Source organism: Pseudopodoces humilis, chromosome 24 (assembly GCF_049639895.1).
Source record: "Pseudopodoces humilis isolate 2021_Gansu_Grassland_sample_001 chromosome 24, ASM4963989v1, whole genome shotgun sequence".
Classification (NCBI taxonomy): domain Eukaryota; kingdom Metazoa; phylum Chordata; class Aves; order Passeriformes; family Paridae; genus Pseudopodoces; species Pseudopodoces humilis.
The window spans coordinates 3,139,271-3,161,870 of NC_142223.1; the positions used below are offsets into that span (position 1 = coordinate 3,139,271).

General features: G+C 43.0%; 1 protein-coding gene across 2 annotated transcripts in view; it reads left to right on the forward strand.

Moving 5' to 3' along the window:
- KAZN (kazrin, periplakin interacting protein) overlaps positions 1–22,600 on the forward strand; it is a 208,267-nt gene that overhangs the window by 34,362 nt on the left and 151,305 nt on the right. For both annotated transcript variants that reach the window (XM_088066595.1, XM_005528316.3), the window contains one exon: positions 20,870–21,027. In XM_088066595.1, the coding sequence (XP_087922721.1) occupies positions 20,992–21,027 (36 nt within the window). In that variant the 5' untranslated portion in view covers positions 20,870–20,991. The remainder of the gene's footprint in view (positions 1–20,869; positions 21,028–22,600) is intronic.

The following is a 22,600-nucleotide window of genomic DNA, read 5'->3' on the forward strand; positions in this document are numbered from 1 at the left end:
ATAATAGATTAATTAAGATAAAATTAAAATAAATTATTAATAAATTAATTATAATTAAATTAAGTTACAAAATTAATTAATAAATTATTTAATAAATAAATGAAAGGAGAAGCACGTCCCTTTGAGCTCCTCCCCTGTGTGCTGGGGACTGAAATGCAGGTTGGTGCAGTCCTGCTGGCTCCAGGGTGATGAAGATTTGGGAGCTGATCCCCAGGCACTGGTGCTTTGTGGGTCAGCAGAGCAGGAGTGTGAGCAAGGTGTGTGTGCACTAATCCAGTGTCCCTCAGGATTGTTATAAACACATATCTCGATATTGTCACAGTTATTAAATGGATGTTGTGTGTATAATGTTAGAATAGCTGTTGCTAGGTCTTTTTCTTTTTCTCCTGCTGTTAGCCAGGATTTCAGCATAGGTCAGACGAATTTTGGGTGTCAGGTCCAGGTCCTGCCTGAGCAGGCTGGATAACTCCAGTGAGCAGATGATGAGGCCCAGGCTGCTCTCAACGCTCAGTGCCTGTGGAAGGAGGAGCCAAAGCCCAAATTAAAAGATTACAAGAGAGAAATCAACACTGCAAGCCCAAGAAACGCACATGCTCTAAAAAGGCAGATCCAAGGAGTGGCCATGCAAAACAGTTCCTGGGAAAGTTTGAATATGCATGAAATCCATGCAGCAAAATACAATATAAATAGTGTTTCCAAGACACCAGGTCTGCTCTTGGCAGAGAGCCAAGCACCTGGCTGTTTTAACCCTTTGCTTTATTATCTTTGTCCCCTATTGTCCTTTTGTTTATATTAAACCTTTTAAAATTTATCAGGAGAATGAACTTCATTTTTCACAGGATGCACCACTGCCCTCTGAATATCACACACAGGGTGAACACTTGTGCCAGGTTTGTAGGCTGGACTCAACACCTGTGCTGTCCTGGGTCCCAAATTTGGCTGGAGCCAGTCCAACCCCTCCCCACTGAATTTCCAGCAGGAACCTCGTCCTCCTGTCTGGGAAAGGGCAGCACAGTCTGCCCTGCTGCTGCTGGAGCTTTGCTGCTCTCTGCTCTGAACACATCCTCTCCACTTCTTCCCAAATACAAAATTATGTCCTGTCTTCCAGCTGCCCCACCAGAGCTGGTGCTCAGCTCCACCTGTGCTCATTTATTCGTTTTTGTTGGAATTTAATGATCAGAGCATGAAGTTATAAGAAAGTTCCTCTCCCCCTCCCCTGTTAAAGATCCTTTCATGAATAATTCCTGTGTGCCTGTTCCTTGCTCATTGTTACACACAGCAGCCTTGGCAGATGAAGAGGTCAGTCCTTGGCCTACACAAATGTTAATTCAGAGCTGAATTTCTTTCTTTATTTCCCTTCCAGGTTGGTAGCCCTTTGTTTAAAACAAAAATACCTCCAATTCTCTTTAATTTCTTATGCACAAAAATGCATTAATGATAAGGCAATTTTAGGCTACTTCAGCTTGTTTGACCTCAAAGGTGTAGGAGTTAGTTAGTATGGGTTGTATTGCCTGAAATTATAATATAATATCCTGCACTTTGCACCCTGCTATGTATCCTGGAATATCACAACCCACCAATCGAGAAATAATCTCTGGGTTTGCACCAGTTCAGCCAGAGGAGAGTATTTCTCCTATATTGTTTTCCCATTTCAGTGCCTCATCGAAGTCCCATAATTAATTGAACCATATATGAATTTATGTAAGCAACTTAGGGAAAATATCAGAAATTGGTGATACTCAGTATAAAAAGAACCTGAATTTGGATTAAGCCCATTGTAGTGCTTTGTATGAATTCATCATTTCTCCTGCCTTTCTTTTTTTTTTCATTTGAGGCAACTTCAGAAGATAAAGTTGGAAAAACAATGAAGCTACATTCCCAGATTTCCAGCCAAAAGGGTGTCCTTCTCCTTTTTCATCTCATGTTTATTATTTTACCCCATCAAATAAAAAATATCAGATACTTCTGTTCGAGTAAAAGCAATGTGTAGGAGGAACCAGAGGAAAACAGGCTGGAGGCTTCCTCAAGAAAGGCAAAACCTTATTGTTTGTTCCTTATCAACAGAAAGCAACAGCCACATTAAATGGAGCTGGATAACACTAATTAATTCCTCTGTCTGAAACTTTGTGTCATCTCTCTGTGTGATTAGGGAAGGGCTGGGATGAAAGGCTTTGTCTCTGGAGCTGCTGCTCTGTTTCATTTCTGGAGGTTGTTGTGACAGCATCCTCCCCCAGCCTGCACTCGGGGCTGTGCAGAGCTCCAAACCTCGCTGGCCATCCGTGGGAGCCAGATGTGGGGGCTGGCACATCTGGAATGTGTGTGAAGCCAGAAGAGGCCCTCACCCGTCAGGCAGATGTCAAACCCAAAGGTGCAGCCAGGGTGATGCTTCTCCTCTTGTTTCCAAGTGAAGCAGGATTAGCTTGGCCTGGGATCTGAGCAGGCAGCAGAACGAGAGGACACAGCCTTAAGCTGCACCAAGGGAAATTTAGGCTGGACATTAGGAAAAAGTTCTTCATGGAAAGAGTGATAAAATATATAAAATTTATAAATAAAATAAAATATATATAAAATATATGAGAATGGTCTGCCTGGGGAGGTGCACATCCCTGGATGTGATAAAAAAAAAGACTGGATGTGGCACTTGGTGATTTAATTGGATGTTTTAATTGGATGATTTAATTGAGATGTTAGGTCTGGATTGGACTCTATGATCTTGAAGGTCTCTTCCAACCCAGTCATTCTGTGATTCTGTGATTCTGAGCTGCTCTTATAGCTTTCCTTTGCTGAAAACCAGCCAAAATGAAAGTTTGCCAGGAGTCAGGGAGGTTTCAGTGCAGGAGCAGAGCAGAGGGTTGTCCTGCTTGGTATCACAGATCCATGGATGGCCAAAGCCACGGGCAGTGAGGGGAGCTGCAGTGTGGTCTGTCCTGCAGGTTATATAAAAGGTGGATCATTTTTTCATGAAAAGCCTCATTTGAATGAGGCTTTGAGATAATTTAAACTTGGGGAATAACTGGCATAAGGAGCATCTGCACTTCTATTTTGTGTTCTTACCTTTTGTTTCCCTCGAGCTGGGGACCCTAAAGATGCACAGGACGGGGAATCCTTCCCTGGAGCTCGTGTGCCAAGCAAGGAGTGTTTGTTTTCATTGTAATCATTATTATTGTTGCAAATGCCCTTATTCCTGCACCTTTCTCCCTGCCTGGTGGTTCCTGGGACATTTCCCAGCCCCAATTGTGCTGCCCACACAGACTTTGCAAAATGGGGATCAGTAATCTTTGTTTTTCCTAGATTTCCTCAAACCATTTTAAGACCCATTCGAGGTCAGGGAGACCTGTGAACTCTTCAAATTATGTTCTGAATAGCTGCACATTTGCCCTTTGTATTCATTTGCACTAATCAGTCTCTTCCCTGTTATTGCTGGTGAGTCACTCGCAGCTTCCCCACTCCACTTCTGGAGTTTGCATGGTCGATTATGACCCAGTTTGGGTAATTTGTCCTCATAATGATTCATTTATCACTATCCAGAACCCACTTCAGCAAAACACTTAAATGTGCTTTCAAAATGCTGTACTTACAAAGAATTAAAATAAGCACTTGCTTGAATGGTCTGGAGGTGGAGAAATTGTGTGTAATCACGCTTCTCCCTCACTGATAGTACTGACAAATGTTCCACCTTACAGCAATTTGCAAAAAGTAACAATTGGAGATAAATAATTTTGATAAGCAGAATCAAATAACAGCAGTGTGTCATTCCTGATTAGATTTGACATTGTGCTAACATCCATCTTCCCCAAACAGCTGCGTTGATGCAAGGCTTTCCTGCTGGAATCTGCCTCTAAATTATAAAACTGTCCAGAATGTACAAAAAGATTTATTTCAATCCCAAGATCATTGATTTGCTAGAGAACGACAGAGGAAACTGTGGTGTTTGGTGGATTCCTTCAAAGCACATTTATAGAATTGATTCTTTTGCAACCAAATGCAGAAGAAATATTAACTAGAGTTGCTTCAATTTGAGTGCTGCTGCACATGGCCAATAGTGCTGCAGCCCATACAGTTGGTTTTATTTTATATATATATTTATATAATATATATATTCCTATTATATATAAAATATATATTTATAAATTTAATAAATATATATAATATATTTATTATATATTATAGATATTATAAATATAATATAAAATAAATTAAAATATTATAATGTAATATAATATAATAAAATATAATAAAATATAATATAATATGATATAATATAATATAATATAATATAATATAATATAATATAATATAATGTAATATAATGTAATGTAATATAATATAATATAATATAATATAATATAATATAATGTAATATAATGTAATATAATGTAATGTAATATAATATAGTATAATATAATATAATATAATATAATATAATATAATATAATATAATATAATATAATATAATATAATGTAATGTAATATAATGTAATATCATATCATATCATATCATATCATATCATATCATATCATATCATATCATATATAATATATATTTATAAATACACACACACACATATATATAATATATATATATATATATATGAAGAAAACCTTTACCAGCTGAGTTGTGGCAGTGAAAACTACCTGGATACAAGCAAAGTTCTTATTGAAACTCACCTCTACATTTTTATTTAAACCACATTGCAAGTTAATTCTTGACTAAATAGGTCGGGGAAAGTTTTAATGTGAGAACATGTTGACTCTGAGTACCACTAAATACTTTGTTTAATTTGCATTTGTTAGAAAATTTTCCCATTAAAACCGCAGCAGAGCGTGAGCTGTGGTACTGTGAATGGTTTCAGGACAGGACTTTTACACCTTATTAGCACTGCAGTAAGGGAAAAATACTTTAAAAAGCATTAAGGGGGAAAAAAATGTCATTAAAAACATATTTGTCAGCTTCCAGAGATGCTAATGAATAGGAACATAATGGCATTAACAGCTGGAGATCATCTTCTTTTCCAGGGAAAACTTTAACCTCAACACTTCTTTCATCTTGCTATGGAAATATGCACTAATGAAAGCTCTTCCCAGAATGGGAGCTATTGGGGGATTTAAGATGTGGCAAAAAAAAATAAAAAAATAAGCCTTGTGAGTGCAATTCTCCTTTATCCTTATTTATATTTAAATTATAATTATTTATTTTAACATATAAATAAAAGTCATTACAAAGAGTAACAAGAGGAGGCTGTGAAAGAAGCCGAAAGATTGAGGTCTTACACCTCAGTGTTAATTTGTGGTGGTGGCAGTGCTGTGCTTGTCACACAAGGAGGAAAACCCAGGAGAAGATGTCTGATGTCCTCACTGCAAACACTTCTGAGGCTGAGGAGCAATCCTGTGGGGAGAGAGGCTGCTTTTACTTTTCATTAGCCTAATCTCCTCAGAGTTTAATAGCAAAAACATGATAAACCTCATGTTCTTTTCATTAAAGAAACCTGTATCTCCTCCAGTTCAGTGTGTGCTATCTGCTGGCGTTATTAAGGAGTTTATCATCCTGACTTCTCATGCAAATTACAAAGGGATTGGAAGGATTTGCTCCTCAGCTGAGGAACGAACCTGCTGGATCCAGTGGACCTCAGCATCAAAACTGGCACCTGAAGATGCTTTAGGCAGATGGTGCTGGAGATTGTGCCAGCAAATTACTTCTTGACCACAGCTACTCCTCTGCTGTGTGTTGTTTTGTAGATTTAAATCTATCCTTTATTCTTGTCAAAATACCTGTGGGAGGATTTTGAAGTGTAATTTTAAGCTGCTTACGTTGGAAGGTATTAATACAGAGAAATGAATTGGAATCACAGCAAAATTTTGTAAGGGGTCTTTGTCTCAGGATGAAAGTAACATCTGTGTGTCACAGATGAATGAAAACTGCATCTGGGACAGGTTTCCCTTTTGTCTCAGAGGAGGAGCAAGAGCTGAGTCCTAAAAATTAGCGCAGACAACCCAAAATGAGCTGAACTTTTAAAAGGAGGGAACTTCACAGCGCACTGAGAGACCCTACAAATGTATTTATCTTGCCTTTTTCTCACATAAACTTCATAAGCTCTGATGATAACTCAGTGATCAGCAGCAGAAGGGCCCTTTTAATGAGAAACATGAAGAATATGTGTAGTCAGACTAGACTGTGAAAATGTGATGTTTAAAATACTACAGAGAGATATCCTGGGTGTGTTTGTGCTTTCTGTGTGAGCACAGTGTCACCAGCTCCACACATTCCAGCTCTGGAATGGTTCAAACAGAATCTGTCTCCCACCTCCCTGAGAGTGTCTTAAAATTGTCTTTGAAATGTGGTAAAAGTACACACTTTGATTCTCACGATGATGTTTTCAGTCTGAGCTCAGCTGCAGCTTCTCAAAACCAAATCAGAGCTGTTCCTAGCTGTTGGGCTAGGAGAAAATAAAGAGCTGCTTTGGGGTGAAATAAAGACACCGTTGCTTTCTGCTACCATCAGAATAGAAATATATAGAATGGAATGGAATGGAATGGAATGGAATGGAATAGAATAGAATAGAATAGAATAGAATAGAATAGAATAGAATAGAATAGAATAGAATAGAATAGAATAGAATAGAATAGAATGGAATGGAATGGAATGGAATGGAATAGAATAGAATAGAATAGAATAGAATAGAATAGAATAGAATAGAATAGAATAGAATAGAATAGAATAGAATAGAATAGAATAGAATAGAATAGAAATGGTGTTGAAAGGGCAGCAGGAGGAGCCTGCTGGCCACCTGCTCTGCTCTGGCTGTTGTTTGAGCTGCTGTGCCCACCTAAATCAGGAGTTGTGGCAGTGAAATGAGTCAGTGGAGCCCCACAAATACGAAGCACTTTGCCAGAGCAAATCAAACTGCTGTAATATGTGAATCACTGCTCACCCTCTGAGTCTCTGTGTTCTGGTTTTTGTGTCTGTTTTATGAGCTGCTCTTTCATTGCTTTCTTGGCCAAACCGATCCTCCAGCAAGAGCTGCTCCAGCTGAGACAGATGTGGACCTGCCACTGCAGCTCTCCACAGCCTAAGAGCCAGCTGCAGCTCCAGCATCTCTGGGATATCCAGAGGAACCTCCCCAAAACGCAGTCATTTCTAGTCTTTGCTTTTCACTGGCTACCTTTGATTTTCCCTTTGATCAGGCTGAACAAAACACGTTTCAGCTCGGGCTATCAGCGTCGGAAGGTTCTCCCAGCCCAGGATTTAGCGGGGAGCAATTGGGAGTTAATGGTCCTGTGTGTGATGCTGTTGCTAAGAAACCCTGGCTTGGCTCCGAATGTCCTTTCGCAGTTTGGCGAGTTCCTCCCTGATGGAAACGCTCGTGTTTGTCCAGAGCAGGGTCTGCTCTCAGCTTGCCTGGCTCAGCCCTCGGCAAAATGAAGTGGGAATCCAATTTCCCCTGTTTTCTGCCCACTTTAGCCCTCGTTTTGTGAAGTCATGAACCCCCTCCTGCCCTTGGCAGTCCATTATGTATTTGCTGTCTGGGGCTGGCCGTGCTGCAGCGTATTCCTGGTCCTAAATGCCTCGTATCCAGGAGATATCATCACCTGGCTAGAGACACAGAGACAATTTAAAAGCATAACCCATCTGTTTTACACTGGTAATATGCAGTTTTCTCGTTGCCATGGCAAAGCTGGAAAGAAGAGCAGAGAGCGATGTTCAGGTGAGGGAACTCTGCCTCAGCACGGAGGCAGGGAACGGGTTTGGGGTCATTTTCTTTTTAATGGGGTGCAGAAATCCCTAGGGATGAAACCAGATGCCTCTGTTGTGGGAGTTTCCTTGAGCCACCATCCTCTCTTGGTCTGGCATTGAATGGGAGCAAGTAAATTTGTAAGGATTTTGTACATAAATTTGTAAAAGTTTACAGGTCTGATGAGACCTGGTTTGCAGGGATGGAGTTTGTCCCAGTGTTTGCTCTGGATCTGACACCAGGCAAGCAATGTAGTCCCTCTTCCTTATTTCTGATGTGTGGGTGGAAGGAAAATGCAGGACAGTGGAGATGAAGATGGGGTTTCTAAAGACCAGGGGTGCTCCTTATGCTCAGGTTTCCCTGAGCTTTTCCCTTCCCTGGGCTGGCAGAGAAATCCCTCGGGTATCTGGAGCCCAGCATTCACCCACGTGTTGCTGATGCAGCCCCATGTCAGGCTGGCTTCTGGAATCATTGTGAGAAACTGGGAAAAAGCAATTCAGAGGAGAGACATGTCATTCTGATGTGCTGGCACTGATAAGGATGAATTCCACCAAAGACCTGAGAGCAGAGGTGGCCTCGGTGCACTGGAGCTATTCAGGGCTTGCTTCTTATTTACACAGCACTATTTTGCACTGGTATTGCAATTGAGCAGACTTGGTGCAGTGCCTGGAGACAGGATCTCACCCTGACTTTATAAGAAATAGAGTAAATAAATGTGTTGCACTGTGTGGTCTCCAGTCACCCTCAATATGACACCAAAATTAGTTGATGGAACTGTATTATCGCTTTCCTCTCTTCTGTCTTTTGGCCATAATTAGCAGGGACACTTTCTGTCAATCAAGTGTCAAAATTAAGTGCTTTCCCTTCATCCATCAAAATTCTGTGCCAAAGAGAGTGGTTGTTTCCTTGGGCAGCTGCTGGGGAGCAGAGCGATGGGCCGGGTTAGTAACAGGAGAATGAACTTTAAACGCAAATGTTGAGGTTTACACAGGTTTACACAGGAGCCTCAGGAAGATGAAAGGCTCTCAGAAACTGTGTCATTCTCATTGCCAGCAAGGGAAAGGAAGCTGGAGCTGCTCAGGACGGAGCAGAGAGGCTGGAGGATGTGTGGTCCCCAGGGTTTGTCAGGCTGGGAGGGCAGCAGCTCAATGATTTCCTTGTGACACATTTTGGGGGATGTCCCACCCATCACGGGCTGGACACCCAGGGCTTTAGGACTGCCTTGAGCTGCCCCTTCAGGAGTATTTAAGTTCCATCCTGAAAAGCAAGTTAGACACTGAAATGCCTCGGTTACATCAGGAGCCCAGGAACTGAGGGCGGGTTTCAAAACAAAACCAGTCCCTGAGGCGATTCAGGGGGTTTTGAATGTTTTAATCAGAACCTTTTCTATTTACCTAATAGTCCATGTCACAGAGAAGAGGGAGGCTTTTAAACATCTCCTGCTGTGCTGCTGCTGTGGCTTCACCTGCCTCGCTCCTGCAGTGATCTCATCTTGGCACGGGGACACAGCTGCTGGAAAATCCCAGCCCTTCCAAGTGCTGCCTGCAAAATCCTGCTTCCCCAAACTGGTTACAGCTACTCCTCTTGTCCTTCATCCATTTCATTGCTTTGCCAAAAAATCCTGCTTCCCCAAACTGGTTACAGCTACTCCTCTTGTCCTTCATCCATTTCATTGCTTTGCCAAAAAATCCTGCTGCACAGGCTACAGGTGAAAGAGAGGAAAGGAGGTTAATGCAATGTATGTTATCCCTGTCTGCAGGGATATTTGGGGTTTTCACTGCTTTCAAATTCCTGAAATAAATGCCACAAGGAAAGTTTACAAATACAGAGTGAGTAATTTCGGTATGAAATCGCTCAGCCATGAAGTCAAGGTTCAAAGCTAAATCACAAAAGTCAGGGAACCCAAAACAAAGGAGGCATTGTTTTCTGCAAGTAGGGAAATTTAGAAACGAATTATTTCCCCCTAGTCAGGAAGAGAAATCCACTCAGTGTCACCTGAGGCTTCCCTACACAAAAAAAGGGAGGAGATGCTGCTTTCCCACTGCCCATCCCATTGGATACATCAGAGCTAAAAGCTCCTTCACAGGAACATCTAGAAAACCTAATAAATAAGAAATAACAATTCCAGCTGTGGCAAACATTTGAATACTCTGTAATTACTACTGAATGCCCTACTTGTTTGGGGTTTTTTTTGCTGAAAATGTCACAGTTTTGACCGATGATCATGCTCAGGTGGAATGAAAACAACATGACTGAAAAGAAATGGGAAGTGCCCACAGAGCCCTGTTAAAATTCCATCCCTAACACTGGAGGAGGATGTGCTTAAACATCATCAGGACTTGCACGTTCTCTAAAGGAAAAAATGGGCATGCCCTTAAAAACTTGTGGGATTTTCAGTGAAAGGAAACCAACACAGAAGAGTTTGACACATTTCCTGTGTGGGCACAGGATCCACTTTGAATATTTCCAGGGATGATGACTCCACCACTTTCCTGGACAGCCTCTTCCAGTGCCTGACCACCCTTCATGTGAAGAAATTTTTTCCTATTATTCCCTGGCACAACTTCTAAATCTGCTGCTTGCATGACTCGTTCTTACCTACAGGGAACATTAAGTCTGAAGCTGTGGATACAGAAAAAACTGATGACAGGATAATATTATTTAGGAAAAATACACTATTTTTCTGCATTTTATAGATGTAGTTTACAGAAATAACAAGTTTAAACACTGGTCTGAAAAAATCTGCTTTATTTTAGGTGGAGATTATTCAGTTCTGGGCCCATAAAAATAAATGACACACTGAAGAAATGTGAATGTGAAGATTTTGCTTCAAAGATATAATCATGTCAGGGTTATTAAATGCTGAATACAGTCTCATTTTATCTTTATTTTCTAGATAGTTATTTTTATTCCACATAAATAGGGTTGGGGATATTGGCTGCAATGATTCAAGTCGAAATCAGGCAGCAATGGGCACTGGAACCACAAAATTGCACAAATAGCAACTCATCCAAAATATCCAGGGTATTGTACATCCACAGGTGACATCATCCCATGAGTCAAATGGTTTAGATGAATAAAAAAGGTGTGGATTTCTCAGTCTTCCAAAGGAATTGATGCTGTTTCTGTGAATGGATGGGAATGGATGAGAAGGGAACGCGGGAATAAAACAATTATCACTCAAAAGCTGCGCGGGGGCTCCGCCACCAGGGCCGGTGCAGATGGAGCATCTGGTGTGGTCCTCAGCATCACCTTTATCTGCAGCAGGAACCAAATCCCCCTCCCAGGCTCCCTGAGACAGCTGGGTTTGTGTGAGTGCTTGATAAAACTTGACCCCCTGATCCGCCGTGCTCAGCTGAGGTTTATCAACCTGTGTTTCCACTGTTTGAATTTCAGCTTTTTCTAATGCTCTGCCAATAAAGGGGTTTTTCCTAAGATAGAATTGCTAAGCCCAGCGTTTTGTTAGTGTCACATCCAAGGTTTTAAGCAGCAGAGCTGCTCAAGAAGGCAGATCCCAAGGAAATTAACAGTATTCTCCATCTTTTATCTATGAACAAATACAGACACATGCAGGGAGAAATTTGCAGGTTGCCAGTTTTCATGACTTTATTGAAGTCTCAGAACCATTAACGTTTTTCTGATGTGACAAATCTGGTGTTTTATTTTGGTTTGGTTTTTCTTTTGTTGCTAACATTTCTGGTTAAAAGAAGTGCCATCCTAAGGGTGCAACAAGGATCTCAGGAGCTGATGCGAACAAACCCAGTGTGTTTGATTTTTACATCTTGTTTTTAAGGGTCTGGTGACCCTCTCTCATTATTGCAACCTGAGAAGATGACCAAGACAGTATTAATTGGTTTCTCAACAGCACATAAAACATAAAACTTGTCTCTTCCATATGTTTGGTGGGAAACAAACCAAGCTGAGCTGTCTTCTAACACTTGCAGTTCATTCGAACCCCAGAAAAGCCAGTGATTGTTAAATTCCCTTCAGGAAAGGTTTTCTTTCACCTTTGACACGAAGGAGATGGAGCATCCTGTTTGTCCCAGGGGCTTCTTGTTAAAGCAGAACAGCTCCCAGTTTGTAGCTGAATATCAGGGAGAAGCCCAACAAATCCTGTATGGGTGGTGGCATCTCTCCTCCATGGTGTGTGACATTTCCACAGGCTGCAGAATGTGTGTTTGCAGATGGGAACTGATGTGTTGAGGGTTTAGCTGACCACTCCAAGATCCTGCAGCTCATTTTGTGTGAGGTGGGAACCAGTCCTACACCCCATCCAAGAGCTTTAATGCGAGCACAGATGGGCTTCCCTCCTCCAGAGCCAGCTCGCAGCAGCTGGACGTCTGATCCCGCTGCTGCTGGCACCCGCAATTTCTGTTGTTCTCTTCCTTCTCACCTAAATAAAGCAGCTATTGTTTCTGGAACACAGCAGTTGCACAATCAGTGACAAATAAATGATCAGACAACAGAAAGGAGCGAGCAGCAGCTGTAGGGCCGGGTGTCACCGGGCCGTGTCCGCCTTTGGAAAGGTCGTTTTCGTTCTTGGCAAGTTTGAATGGAGTTTCTCTTGCAGGAGCTGGATTTGCTGGTTTGGCTCCATGCCTGCCACATTGCTCCAAGTTTGACATTGTTCCTGGCCTGGCAGTTTGCAGCTCTCTGGGGAACTGAGCATCTCAAATATTTCTGTAAACAACAACAGCCCAGCCATAAAGTTTGGAGTTCGGTTTGCTGGCGTGGGCTCTGTCAGCTCAAGGCACTGCCCAAAGCAGCAGGACCCAGCCCCAGCTGCTTCAGCCTCTGCTCCAACTCCATTTTCCCATCATAATCGTAGCAGGGGAATTTATGTGAATTTGGGGGTTTTTTCCCCTAGAGTGAGTGGTGGTTTTTTTTTCATTATAATGTTTATTAGTTTAACTATTACAGCTGGGGTGAATAAGCAAGTTTTTAGGGATGGGATCACTTCTTCATCTGGATGATGTTTTTGTAGCTCTAGGAAGATTTTACCCAAAGAGGAGAACATTGTTTATTTTCTAAAATGACCATGGCAGTGTTTTAGTGAGAGGAAACACTGAACCTTTTTGTTTTTAAAATTTTGGCCAAATTCTAGTGAGCTTATCTCACTGCCATCATTAGCTGTGACTTAGAGCTGAATAAACTGAAGCAAAGAAGAAAAGTCCTTTCCAAAGAGATGATTAAAAAAGACTCAGAAAGACACAGCAAAATACAACAGTTCTTCTTTCCCTGCTCAGTTCAGATATGTCTTGGATCCATTAACAGGAATTTTTTTAGCAGCAGGGGGTTTCTCCAAGGAGAATATGGACATCTGTCCTCACAGACAGGTCTGGAACTCATGTCCTTTTTCTGCTCAAATATGAGCTTTTAAATGGAAAGTGAGTATAAAGAGAAATCACAAAATTTATTGCTGTGTTGTTAGATTCAAAGCATATCAAAACAATGCAAAATTGACATTTTAATTGAAGTGGTTGAAAGTCCAACTCTGAAAGAAGCTTCTGCACCATAAAGAAGATGTCAGTGAAAAACTTGGATTATTAAAAAGCTGGTACCACCCTGCAGAGCTCCACTTGGTGTCATTTTCATTTCCAAAAAGGTCGGGTTTGTAAAGAGAAACTAATAAGCTGAAAAAAATGGCCAGCTTTATTGCTGAGCATGTTTTTCCTCTGGAACTCTAGTGCCATTTATTGGTCTGATGGCTTTCTTTTGCATCTGGGAAGCTCTGAATGCAGATCTTTGCCTGTTACACACAAACCATTCACAGCCCAGAGAGACCAGCTCGTCAGTAATTACTGTAATGGGTTATTTGCAGTGTTTCTTGAAAGGTGATTGAGCCCCTAATGCAGACACCAGAGATTTTTTTCTTCACTTAATGGTGTGGTAAATTATTCCTACGAGGGGGCTCATTGAATGCCTCCTTTGGAACAAGTTAAAGGCCACAAAGGATTAAAAAAACTGGGGGTCTCTTCTTAGCAATAACAGGAGAAAATATTTATGGGGTGGTTCAGATTGAGACCTTCCCAGTGTTTGTGTAAGGCTGGGTCCTCACCAGCATCTGGCACAGGCACATGGATGGGGCAGATGGCTCAGGGTGGGTTTTCCAGCTGCAGAGATGCAGGACAGCCTGGATCTTTCAGGGTTTTCAGGGGAAAACGGGCTCTGTTTGCTCTGAGCCTTGTGATCGTGATGCCCACGGGCATTGCAGATCAGCTTCTCAGCTGGGTGGGACGGAGAGGTGTTAAAGCAGTGCAAGGCTGGCTCCAGAGAGGGAAACAGGTGGGGTATTAGGAAAAATTTCTTCACTGTAGGGGTGGAAAGCATTGGAACAGGCTCCCCAGGGAAGTGGTGGAGTCACCATCTGTAAAAGAGTTCAAAAAGCGAGCAGAGATGGCACTTTGTGATGTGGCTTAAAGGGCACGGGTATCTGCCTGAAAGTTGGACTTGGTCATCTTGGGGGCCTTTTCCAACCTTGAGAACTCCATGGTTCCATGACTCTGTGGTTCCATGAGCTTGGCTTTTACAAAGGGGGATTTCTTCTGCTGCTAAGTGAATAAATTTAATTGATGTGTCCAAATGCAATTAGCAAATGTTACAGCAGGAAAATCTTCCTAATCAGAATCATCAATCTGGCAAAAATGAACTGTTGCATGTCTCACACATCCTCTTTTGTTTTGGACCCAGCAAAAAACACATCAGCCAACCTCAATAATATAAATATCACCAGGCTTTATTTATCATTTAGCTGTATAAGTATCTTACTTTTGCACATTGTAGTATCTACATGCCATAGCCCAAACTGCCCTGAATTTCCAGGGCTGGCTGTTTTATGGTTCCAAAGGCGAGACTTGGAGCTTTGACAAGAACATTCTTGATTTCTCCCCAAACCAGTGCAGATAGAAGTTTTTGCAGGTGAGGATGAGGGATTGTAAACCTGTGGGCTGCCCAGGCATCAGGCAGGGAACCTTCCCTTCTCACCTCCTTCCAGGGAATGAGAGCATCCGTCATTATTCATGGGGCTGAAGCCACACAGAAGGTTATAATTTGACAATAAAAAAAAGAATCCAAGAAATTCAGCCAATCACCTGAGCAAATCAGATTTACCTACTCTATGAAAAGAGGCTTCAGCTGGGAAAAATACAAATCCAACAATTCAATTTGGGTTGCCCAGCCTGGAGAAAAGAAGTCTGTGGGGAGATCTCAGAGCTCCTTCCAGAGCCTGGAGGGGCTCCAGGAGAGCTGGAGAAGGATTGTGGACAAGGGATGGAGGGACAGGACACAGGGAATGGCTCCCACTGCCAGAGGACAGGGATGGATGGGAGATTGGGAAGAATCCTTCCCCGTGAGGGTGATGAGGTCCTGGCACAGTTGTCCACAGAAGATGTGGCTGTCTCTGAGTCCCTGGAAATGTCCCAGGCCAGGCTGGAAGGGGCTGGAGCAGCCTGTGGGAGGTGGCCCTACCCATGGCAGGAGGGGCAGAATGGGATGATCTGTAAGACCTCTTCCAGCCCAAACCATTCCATGATTCCATAGTGTGGGGGATGCTGGAAGGCATTTGGACACTCTGGAGCCCCTCATGCTGCCGAGCCCCGAGTCTGGCTCTGGAGTGGCCCTGCAGAAAACACGGGCAGAGCTCTGACAGGGAGCCTGAAGGGCTCTGAGTATTTTCTTTTTGCTCACTGCAGAAGCAGCCCCTGTGGCTGTTACTCGAGAAGCTCTTTGGTGACATTAAACACTAATGAACTGCAGAATTTGCCCACACACATCCCAGAGTGTGCAGATGCTCTGAGGGCCTCCTTAGCCGGCGAGGTTTCCCTGGCAGCCCGGAGCTGCGAGCGCCGCTCCCTTGGGACTGCTTTTCAAAGGGTCCATCCACACAGTGCAGCTTTCTGACTTGTCTGATCCCCAGTGGTCACACAGAAGTCAGATTTAAACATCTTCTCTATTTCCACGTGCCAGAATCTGCTGAGGAGCCCAGGAATCCTTACGTGGCCTCCCTTGATAAAATTATGATCGTGTCCGTCCTCTTTCATTTACTCACTCCTGCTGCCGAGAATTAATTTTAGACTCTGCTGGCTTTTGTCAGTAGATCTCAGGATATATAATCTATGCTTTATTTTATTTTGTGCTCATCTGGGCAGTAGCTGGAGTGTATAAAATGGGGTCTCCTGGAACAACTTTATTGCTTCAGTCTCTTCCTCGAATGAGTTTTTGGCGCAAGTATAATTTTTCCCTCGTCTCCGACAGAAAGCAATTTCCTCTTTCCCCTGCACGTCCTTCAGGCTCTGGTGATTCTGCCCTGCAGAAAACCAACTTTGTTGACCCCTTCTTGCTTCTGGGGGTGGCCAATTGTCCTCACCTGAGCACCCCAGCCCAGCACATCCTCTCTGACAGCAGCAGGCAGAACCCCTGCCCCACTGAGGGATTATTTGATCTCTTTCTGGGGTGACGTCAAAGAGCTAAGGGAGGATTGTTATGGTTCCTTCACCTCTTGAAATTGATCCTCTCGGTGAGGAAATGATGAAATTGGAATGGGAAAAGCTGGGATGCTGACAGGACTTTGACAGCTGTAACTTTTATTTAGCTGGTTGTCTCGCTCGCAGCGTTACTGATGTGTTACCAACCTCGAGCCAAGGGGAGTGACAAAGCAAGGGAAAGGTGCTGTCTTCATTTTTTTCTTCCCTTTTTTTTCACTTTAGGAAAGTGAAAAGTGAATTTAAAGATACAAGAAGTATCTTTTAATCTCCACTGGACATACCTGTGTTTATATCTGAGGCTCCTTTTTTTTCTTTTCCTTTAAGAAGAATTTAATGTTTTTATAAAGAATTTTCTGGGTTGGTGGAAGTGTTGCTTAGCAGAAATGTCTGAGCCCTAACATTGTGAGAGATGAAGGGTTTGCCTCATTAGCCTTCTCCTTCAGATTTTTAGTGGGCAAAAGTCAGGAAGTTTCTCTTGATTTAAATGAGAAATACCAAATTTCTTCTGCTTATAAGAAGGGCCCTTTGGAAGCTGTGTTGCAGCCTGATACAGAACTTCCAGAAAAATAGTGTCAGGAATGGTTTGGTCTTTTCAGCTTTGTTTTCACTGTGTGTGTAGGCTGGAGGTTTGGAAATGCCTCTTTTACTTTCATGAGGAAGACTCAGAGGATTTTATTTTCCAATACAGTTTCCATTGTGTTTATGGGAAAAGATTTGTTTTGCTAAGCAGAGTATAAACACAGCACTGTGGCAGATCCCTCTAAAAATTGGTTCAAGTCAATACTGATCTGCTTTTCCCACATTCTTACTTGAAAATATTTTTGCTGATTCCTCTGGCATCTCTCTAAACCTAAAGAATTACAAATGAGAGAAGCATTTTCCCCCCCTGAGCTTCATGTTCCACATCCTGCTCCAGCAGCACTAAACTTCCCAAACAGAAAGAGAAGAAATATCAGAGAATGGAGAGCTCTAGCTTCAGATGAAGAGGTTGGAATAATTTAGGATAATATAATTTAGTTTGTTTTGAATTACTTTAAAATCAGAAAGCCTGGGAGAAGTTCTCCACATACCAGTTTCTGGTCACAGTCTATGTAAATCTGGAAGGGAGCCATGAGCTCGAGGAGAGCTCTGGTGTACATTTGTATTACTGAAAGCAGATGTGGGCTTAGGGCTCCAGCCAAAATTTCAGAGTAGGAAAAAAATGATCTGTCCTCAATTCCTCATCGGTCAGAAAGGATGGGATGAATCAATATCGGTGCATTAGTGCTGGGGAGATGCCTTTCAGGCCTGACATGTCTGATAGAGATGCTAGTTCAGTCTAGAAGTGATAAGAAAATCAAACTGCTGCTGCCTGCATGCCCACTGCTCTCCTGGAAGGAAAACTGCAGCTCCCTGGGCTCAAGGGGTGTTGTTGTGAGCACTTATGATTACAGCAGGATTTGTCAATGGTCACTCAGAGAAGCTCAGCTGGTTTCTCCCACCCCTTTGTGCCACGCTGCTCCCCAGGCTCCGTGTCCTCCTCCGAGCATCGCTGCAGGGAGCCCCGGCTCCACGGGCCACGAGCAGGGGGTGTTTGTGTCACACAGGTGAGGCTGGGCTGCCCTGGGACAAACAGGATTGTGGGGAGCACGAGTCCCACCCAACAGTACAATTGTTATACGGTTGTTGTGGTTTTAAACCAATAACTAAGAAAATTACTTATTTCTTGCTGTGAGATATGGATTAGAACAAGAGCAAAACAGGCATAAAACTTAAAAGGGAAAAAAAAGAAAGTTTATTGACAAACTACAATAAGAACACCAGAATAAACTTCCAGAAAAACCTTTTCATCCCCTGTCTACCCACTATTCCCTTGTTCACATGACAAGAGACAAAAACTTTGGAACTTTGATGGTTAAAACAGTCCCAATTCTTGCTACAGTCTTTTCACCAGTCTTTATAGAGAAACAGAAGTTTCTTCCTGTTAATTTATGGAGTTTCTCACAAGAAAAACTATTTTTGTTATAGTTTTCCATTGCTCTAATGTTAGCTGCCCAGAGCTGCTGTTATTAGAGCCCACTCCTCCCATTTTCACATCACTCTGAAGTGTGTATGGGCCATGAGTCTAGGGATGGGATTTTTAAGGATAAGTTATTCAAAGGCAAAAAAGTCTTCTTCATCTGTTTCCGTGAGCTTCACCAGAAAACAGTTTTCTCATTGCCTCTCAAGGCTTCAAATCTTCCAGCACTTCACTGTACCATAATTACTCTACTTTTTACTCAAAATTTACACTTTGAACACTATTCCTCCCTATATACTGTCATGAATTAAAGGAGTGTTTTCAAGACCTTATTGTCCATTTCCATAGTTTTAACAGAAAGATATTTCAGCTTAATTAAAGCATCTTCTTAATTCTCTACCTTTTCTTTTCTTTCCTGTCACTGGTAGTTTATAAAGTCTCTTTTCATGTTGATCACTCTCTTTTCTCTGTCTGGATAAAAAGATTAATCCGCAAGTCTCATCTGGGTAATGAAAGAGTTAAAATCTTGCCCAGGCTGTTGTAGGTAGTTCTGTGGCCTCGGCCGGTGCAGGAGCTGGAGCCGTCTGCGATGGAAAGCTCCTCATGGCTGCTCTGGAGAGTGTAGGCGCCGCGCCCAGCCCGCTGCAGGCCCAGAGCCCTTCTCCTTCTTCACTCAGCAGTTTCTAGTGAATTTAGTTACAGCAAAAAACCTGCAGCCGAGCCAGAGATCGGCTCGGCCCGGCCCGGCCCGGCCAGAGCCCGGAGAAAACCTTCCGCAGGGCCCGCATCTCCCGGCCGGGAGACGCTGGGCCCAGCCCAGTCCCCGCCCGGCCGCATGGCCTGGGCAGGGAACGGGAGGCCTGGAGCTCTGCCACCCTTCCCAGCCAGGAAACAAAGAGAACCAAGAGAGCTCTGGTTTTACACTTTAAGGTAGGGTTCACAAGTTGATCCCACTTTTCAATGGCCTAAACTGCTGTCAATTCTCAGCAATGACCGATAATTGGTCAGGAGAAAAGACGCCAGGCAGATCCCAGCAACTTAAACTTTCTTAAAGGTAAAGTAACTCCATGACAATGGTCAATATTGGCCCTGGCACAGGGTGCCCAGAGCAGCTGTGGCTGCCCCTGGATCCCTGGAAGTGTCCAAGGCCAGGCTGGACAGGGCTTGGAGCAGCCTGGGACCATGGGAGGTGTCCCTGCACATGGCAGGGGTGGAATGGGATGAGCTTTAAGATCCCCTCCAATCCAAACCATTCCATGGTTCATTGTGTGATTCTGATTTATGGTGTGGTTTAAAATGAACCCTCCATCAGAGTGAGCCTCAAACCCCTTTTCTAATAGCAGGAGGTGCAGGAACACCCTGAGCACTGGGAATCCTCCCAATCCCCTCATCAAGGGCATTTCCAGGCACAGATTTTATTGTTTTATTTTAATGAAAAATAAACCCTCTCAGCAAGGAGGATTCTGCTCTTTCCCTCCTGCATAACTGTGATTTGTTATGGCCCTTTTGTCTGGGGAAGATTTGCTCCTCAATGAGTGGTTTCTGGCTAATCTTTACTACTTCAAATTTTGTGGTAAGATCGTCTTTAGACAGAACTAGGTCGAGTATATTTCAATTGCCTCGTGTTCTTAAGATCAGTCTGTCAGAGAGTCCTAAATAACACATTGCTTTATTCATAAACAGCCTGAGCAAGCCAGGATTTGCAGCACGTTCAGGGTGTGACAGTGATGTGTTACTCTGAGCTTATCAAAGGGCTCCACTGCCTGAGCCACCAGCAGAAAGAAAATATACTGAAGAATTATTTGGACCTCATTTATTTAATGAGCCAGCAGTAAAAATGATTCCTCCAAACTCAGGATGGTTGAAAAGCAAATCGCAGAGCAGATTTTTCAAATCCGTAGCAGTCCAGAGCTTTTCATTGGGTGGAAATAAATGTGACCATTGGAAATAAATGTGACCATTGGAAATAAATGTGACCATTGGTCCATATATAAATTGCAGCTTCATAAAGTGTATGAAATTGCTGGGGGATTTCTGTGGGCTGTGGAGGTGATTTCTGACTGAGAGCAGAATCTCATATAATACCTGGGGTTTGAACCCACGAAGGAGAATTTAAAAGATTAAGTGATTCAAATACCAATAATCACAAAGAAAGAAAATGAGCAATATTTTAGTTGTTGCTCTGACTCACTCCTATTCTAGCTAATAAAAAGCCATTTTTTCCAGCTTGTGTCCTTTGTGCTGTCTGGAGTTGTGGTTCCCTGCACATCAGAGGGAGCAGGTCTCTGGGCTGGGAGTCAAGAGAATGACTTAATATTTTTTTCTTATTTTCACTTTAGCCATGACTTGTTACTTGAGATTAGAAACATAATCATAGAATCCTGGAATGATCTGGAAGCTTAAACACAGCCTCATTCCCACCCTGCCACGAGCAGGGACACTTTTCACTGGACCAGGTTGTTCAGGGCCTCGTCCCCATGTCCGTCTGATGCCTTTGCTGGTTCTCCCAGGAGAATCCAGGGGAGGTAACAGGATCATTTATTTCCATCTACACTTTTCCAGAGCAAATGGCACTCGTCTCAAACTGGAAAAATTATGTTGGCTTCCTCCAGTAAGGTTTCATTCCTGCTTCTTGCTTTCCCTCTCTGTCTCCACAGCTGTTGAATCGCTGCATTCCTTGAATGACCAGATCTCCCATTTCATCGTCAACAAGTCAAAAACCCTGGATGAGGATGAAGATGCCTTTTTGCCCACTGAGAAGGAATCTCTGAAAAGTGCCATGGTGCTGATGAGGCACCTCCTGATGGATGCACAGGTAGGAAATCAGCACACACACGTGTGTCAGGACGTGGGGAATGCACATTACATGGATCTGGAGGAATGTGTCTTTTTTACGTGCAGTTTTAGCAGTGGAGAACATTAATTGCTGACTCTAAAACTGGTTTTGACTTCTGAAATCTGCAGCTGTGGGAAGAACAGCTCAGTGCACAGAGATGTGCAGCTTGTGCTGGGGCTGAGCCTCAGATTCAGGGTTAAAAATGGTTCTTAATTTTAGGAGAAAATACAGCAATGTACCCACTGATGGGGATACAGCAATAACCCCATTGATGGGAATCCAGCATCAGCACTACCAAAAGAAAATCATCTGTCCACTAAGCATCTGTGCTGAATGTCAGTTTTAGGAGTGCCAGACAACTGAGCTGTTGGTTTAGCCAAGCTCTAAAATGCCAGTTAAAAGTCATGAAATGATGTGCAGATGTTTCTTTGTGCCTTTGCTGCTTCGACAAAAAAATCTCTTTCTCTGTAGCTTTGTTGTGTTTAAGTGTTTCCTTCAGCCTACAAAAACCACCCTTTGAAATATTAATTGTATTTATCTTTTTATATTCCCTTTTGGTCTTTATTTGCAAAGCCTGAATGGAAAAGAGCTTCTGTCAGAGAACTCTTTTGAAACCTGGTGGTCTCCTCTCCCTTCTACTCTGGCAAGCCCTAAAATCAGGCAAAGGAGGCTTGAGGCTGTCCTGAGATCTTCTGAGCTCTCCAGGACTGGGGATGGCCTGTTCTAATTCCATGTTCTCCCAGCTGGAATCTGGTGGTTGTCTTATTTTATCTGCTTCTCTCACTTTCAACACCTTTGGTCCTGATTCCTTTGCCTGGCAGGGATCCAGCTGCATGTGGGGAGTGGCCTGGGGATCCTTGCTGTTAGTGGCACAGGTGTTTTAATAAATATTTTGTGTTTGCCCAGGCTTTGGAGGCTGTGGAGCACACAGGGAGCAAATCCTTCCTGCTGTGCTCAGGGTTTCATCTCTGTGAGGATGGGGCTGATCTCACTTTGGCACATCTTTAACCAATTTACCCCAAACCACCACAGTTAATGCTGCTGATGGAGAGCACAAGGGTGGTTTTGGATCTGCTCCCACCAGGGGGAAGAGATTCTGTAGATTCCCCTGCAGGTGGGAATAAAATCACAGAATCCCAGAATTCCACAGAATCCATGGAAATCCATGGAATCCTCCCAGTGCAAGGCTCTGTACAAAGATAAGCTGAAATCCAGTGCTTGGCCCTTTGACTCCCCTCTCCTGGCACGGACCTGATTTTGACTGGTGGATAATTTGAGGAGAGAACATCCAGCTTGAAATTTTGGGCAGAAAGTTTGGGCTGAAAGAGACCTTAAAGCTCATCCCATTTCACCCCCTACCCTGGGCAGGGACACTTTCCACTAGACCAGGCTGCTCCAGGTATTTGGAATTCCTCTGGGGAGTCAGGCATGAGATGCTTACAGGTATCTGCATGTGGCAGATAATAATAAATATGGGGCAAAAAGGTACCTATTGATAATCCCCTTGTGGAGGAATTCTATTCTTAGCACCCAAGAATTGCTTTCCTACTTA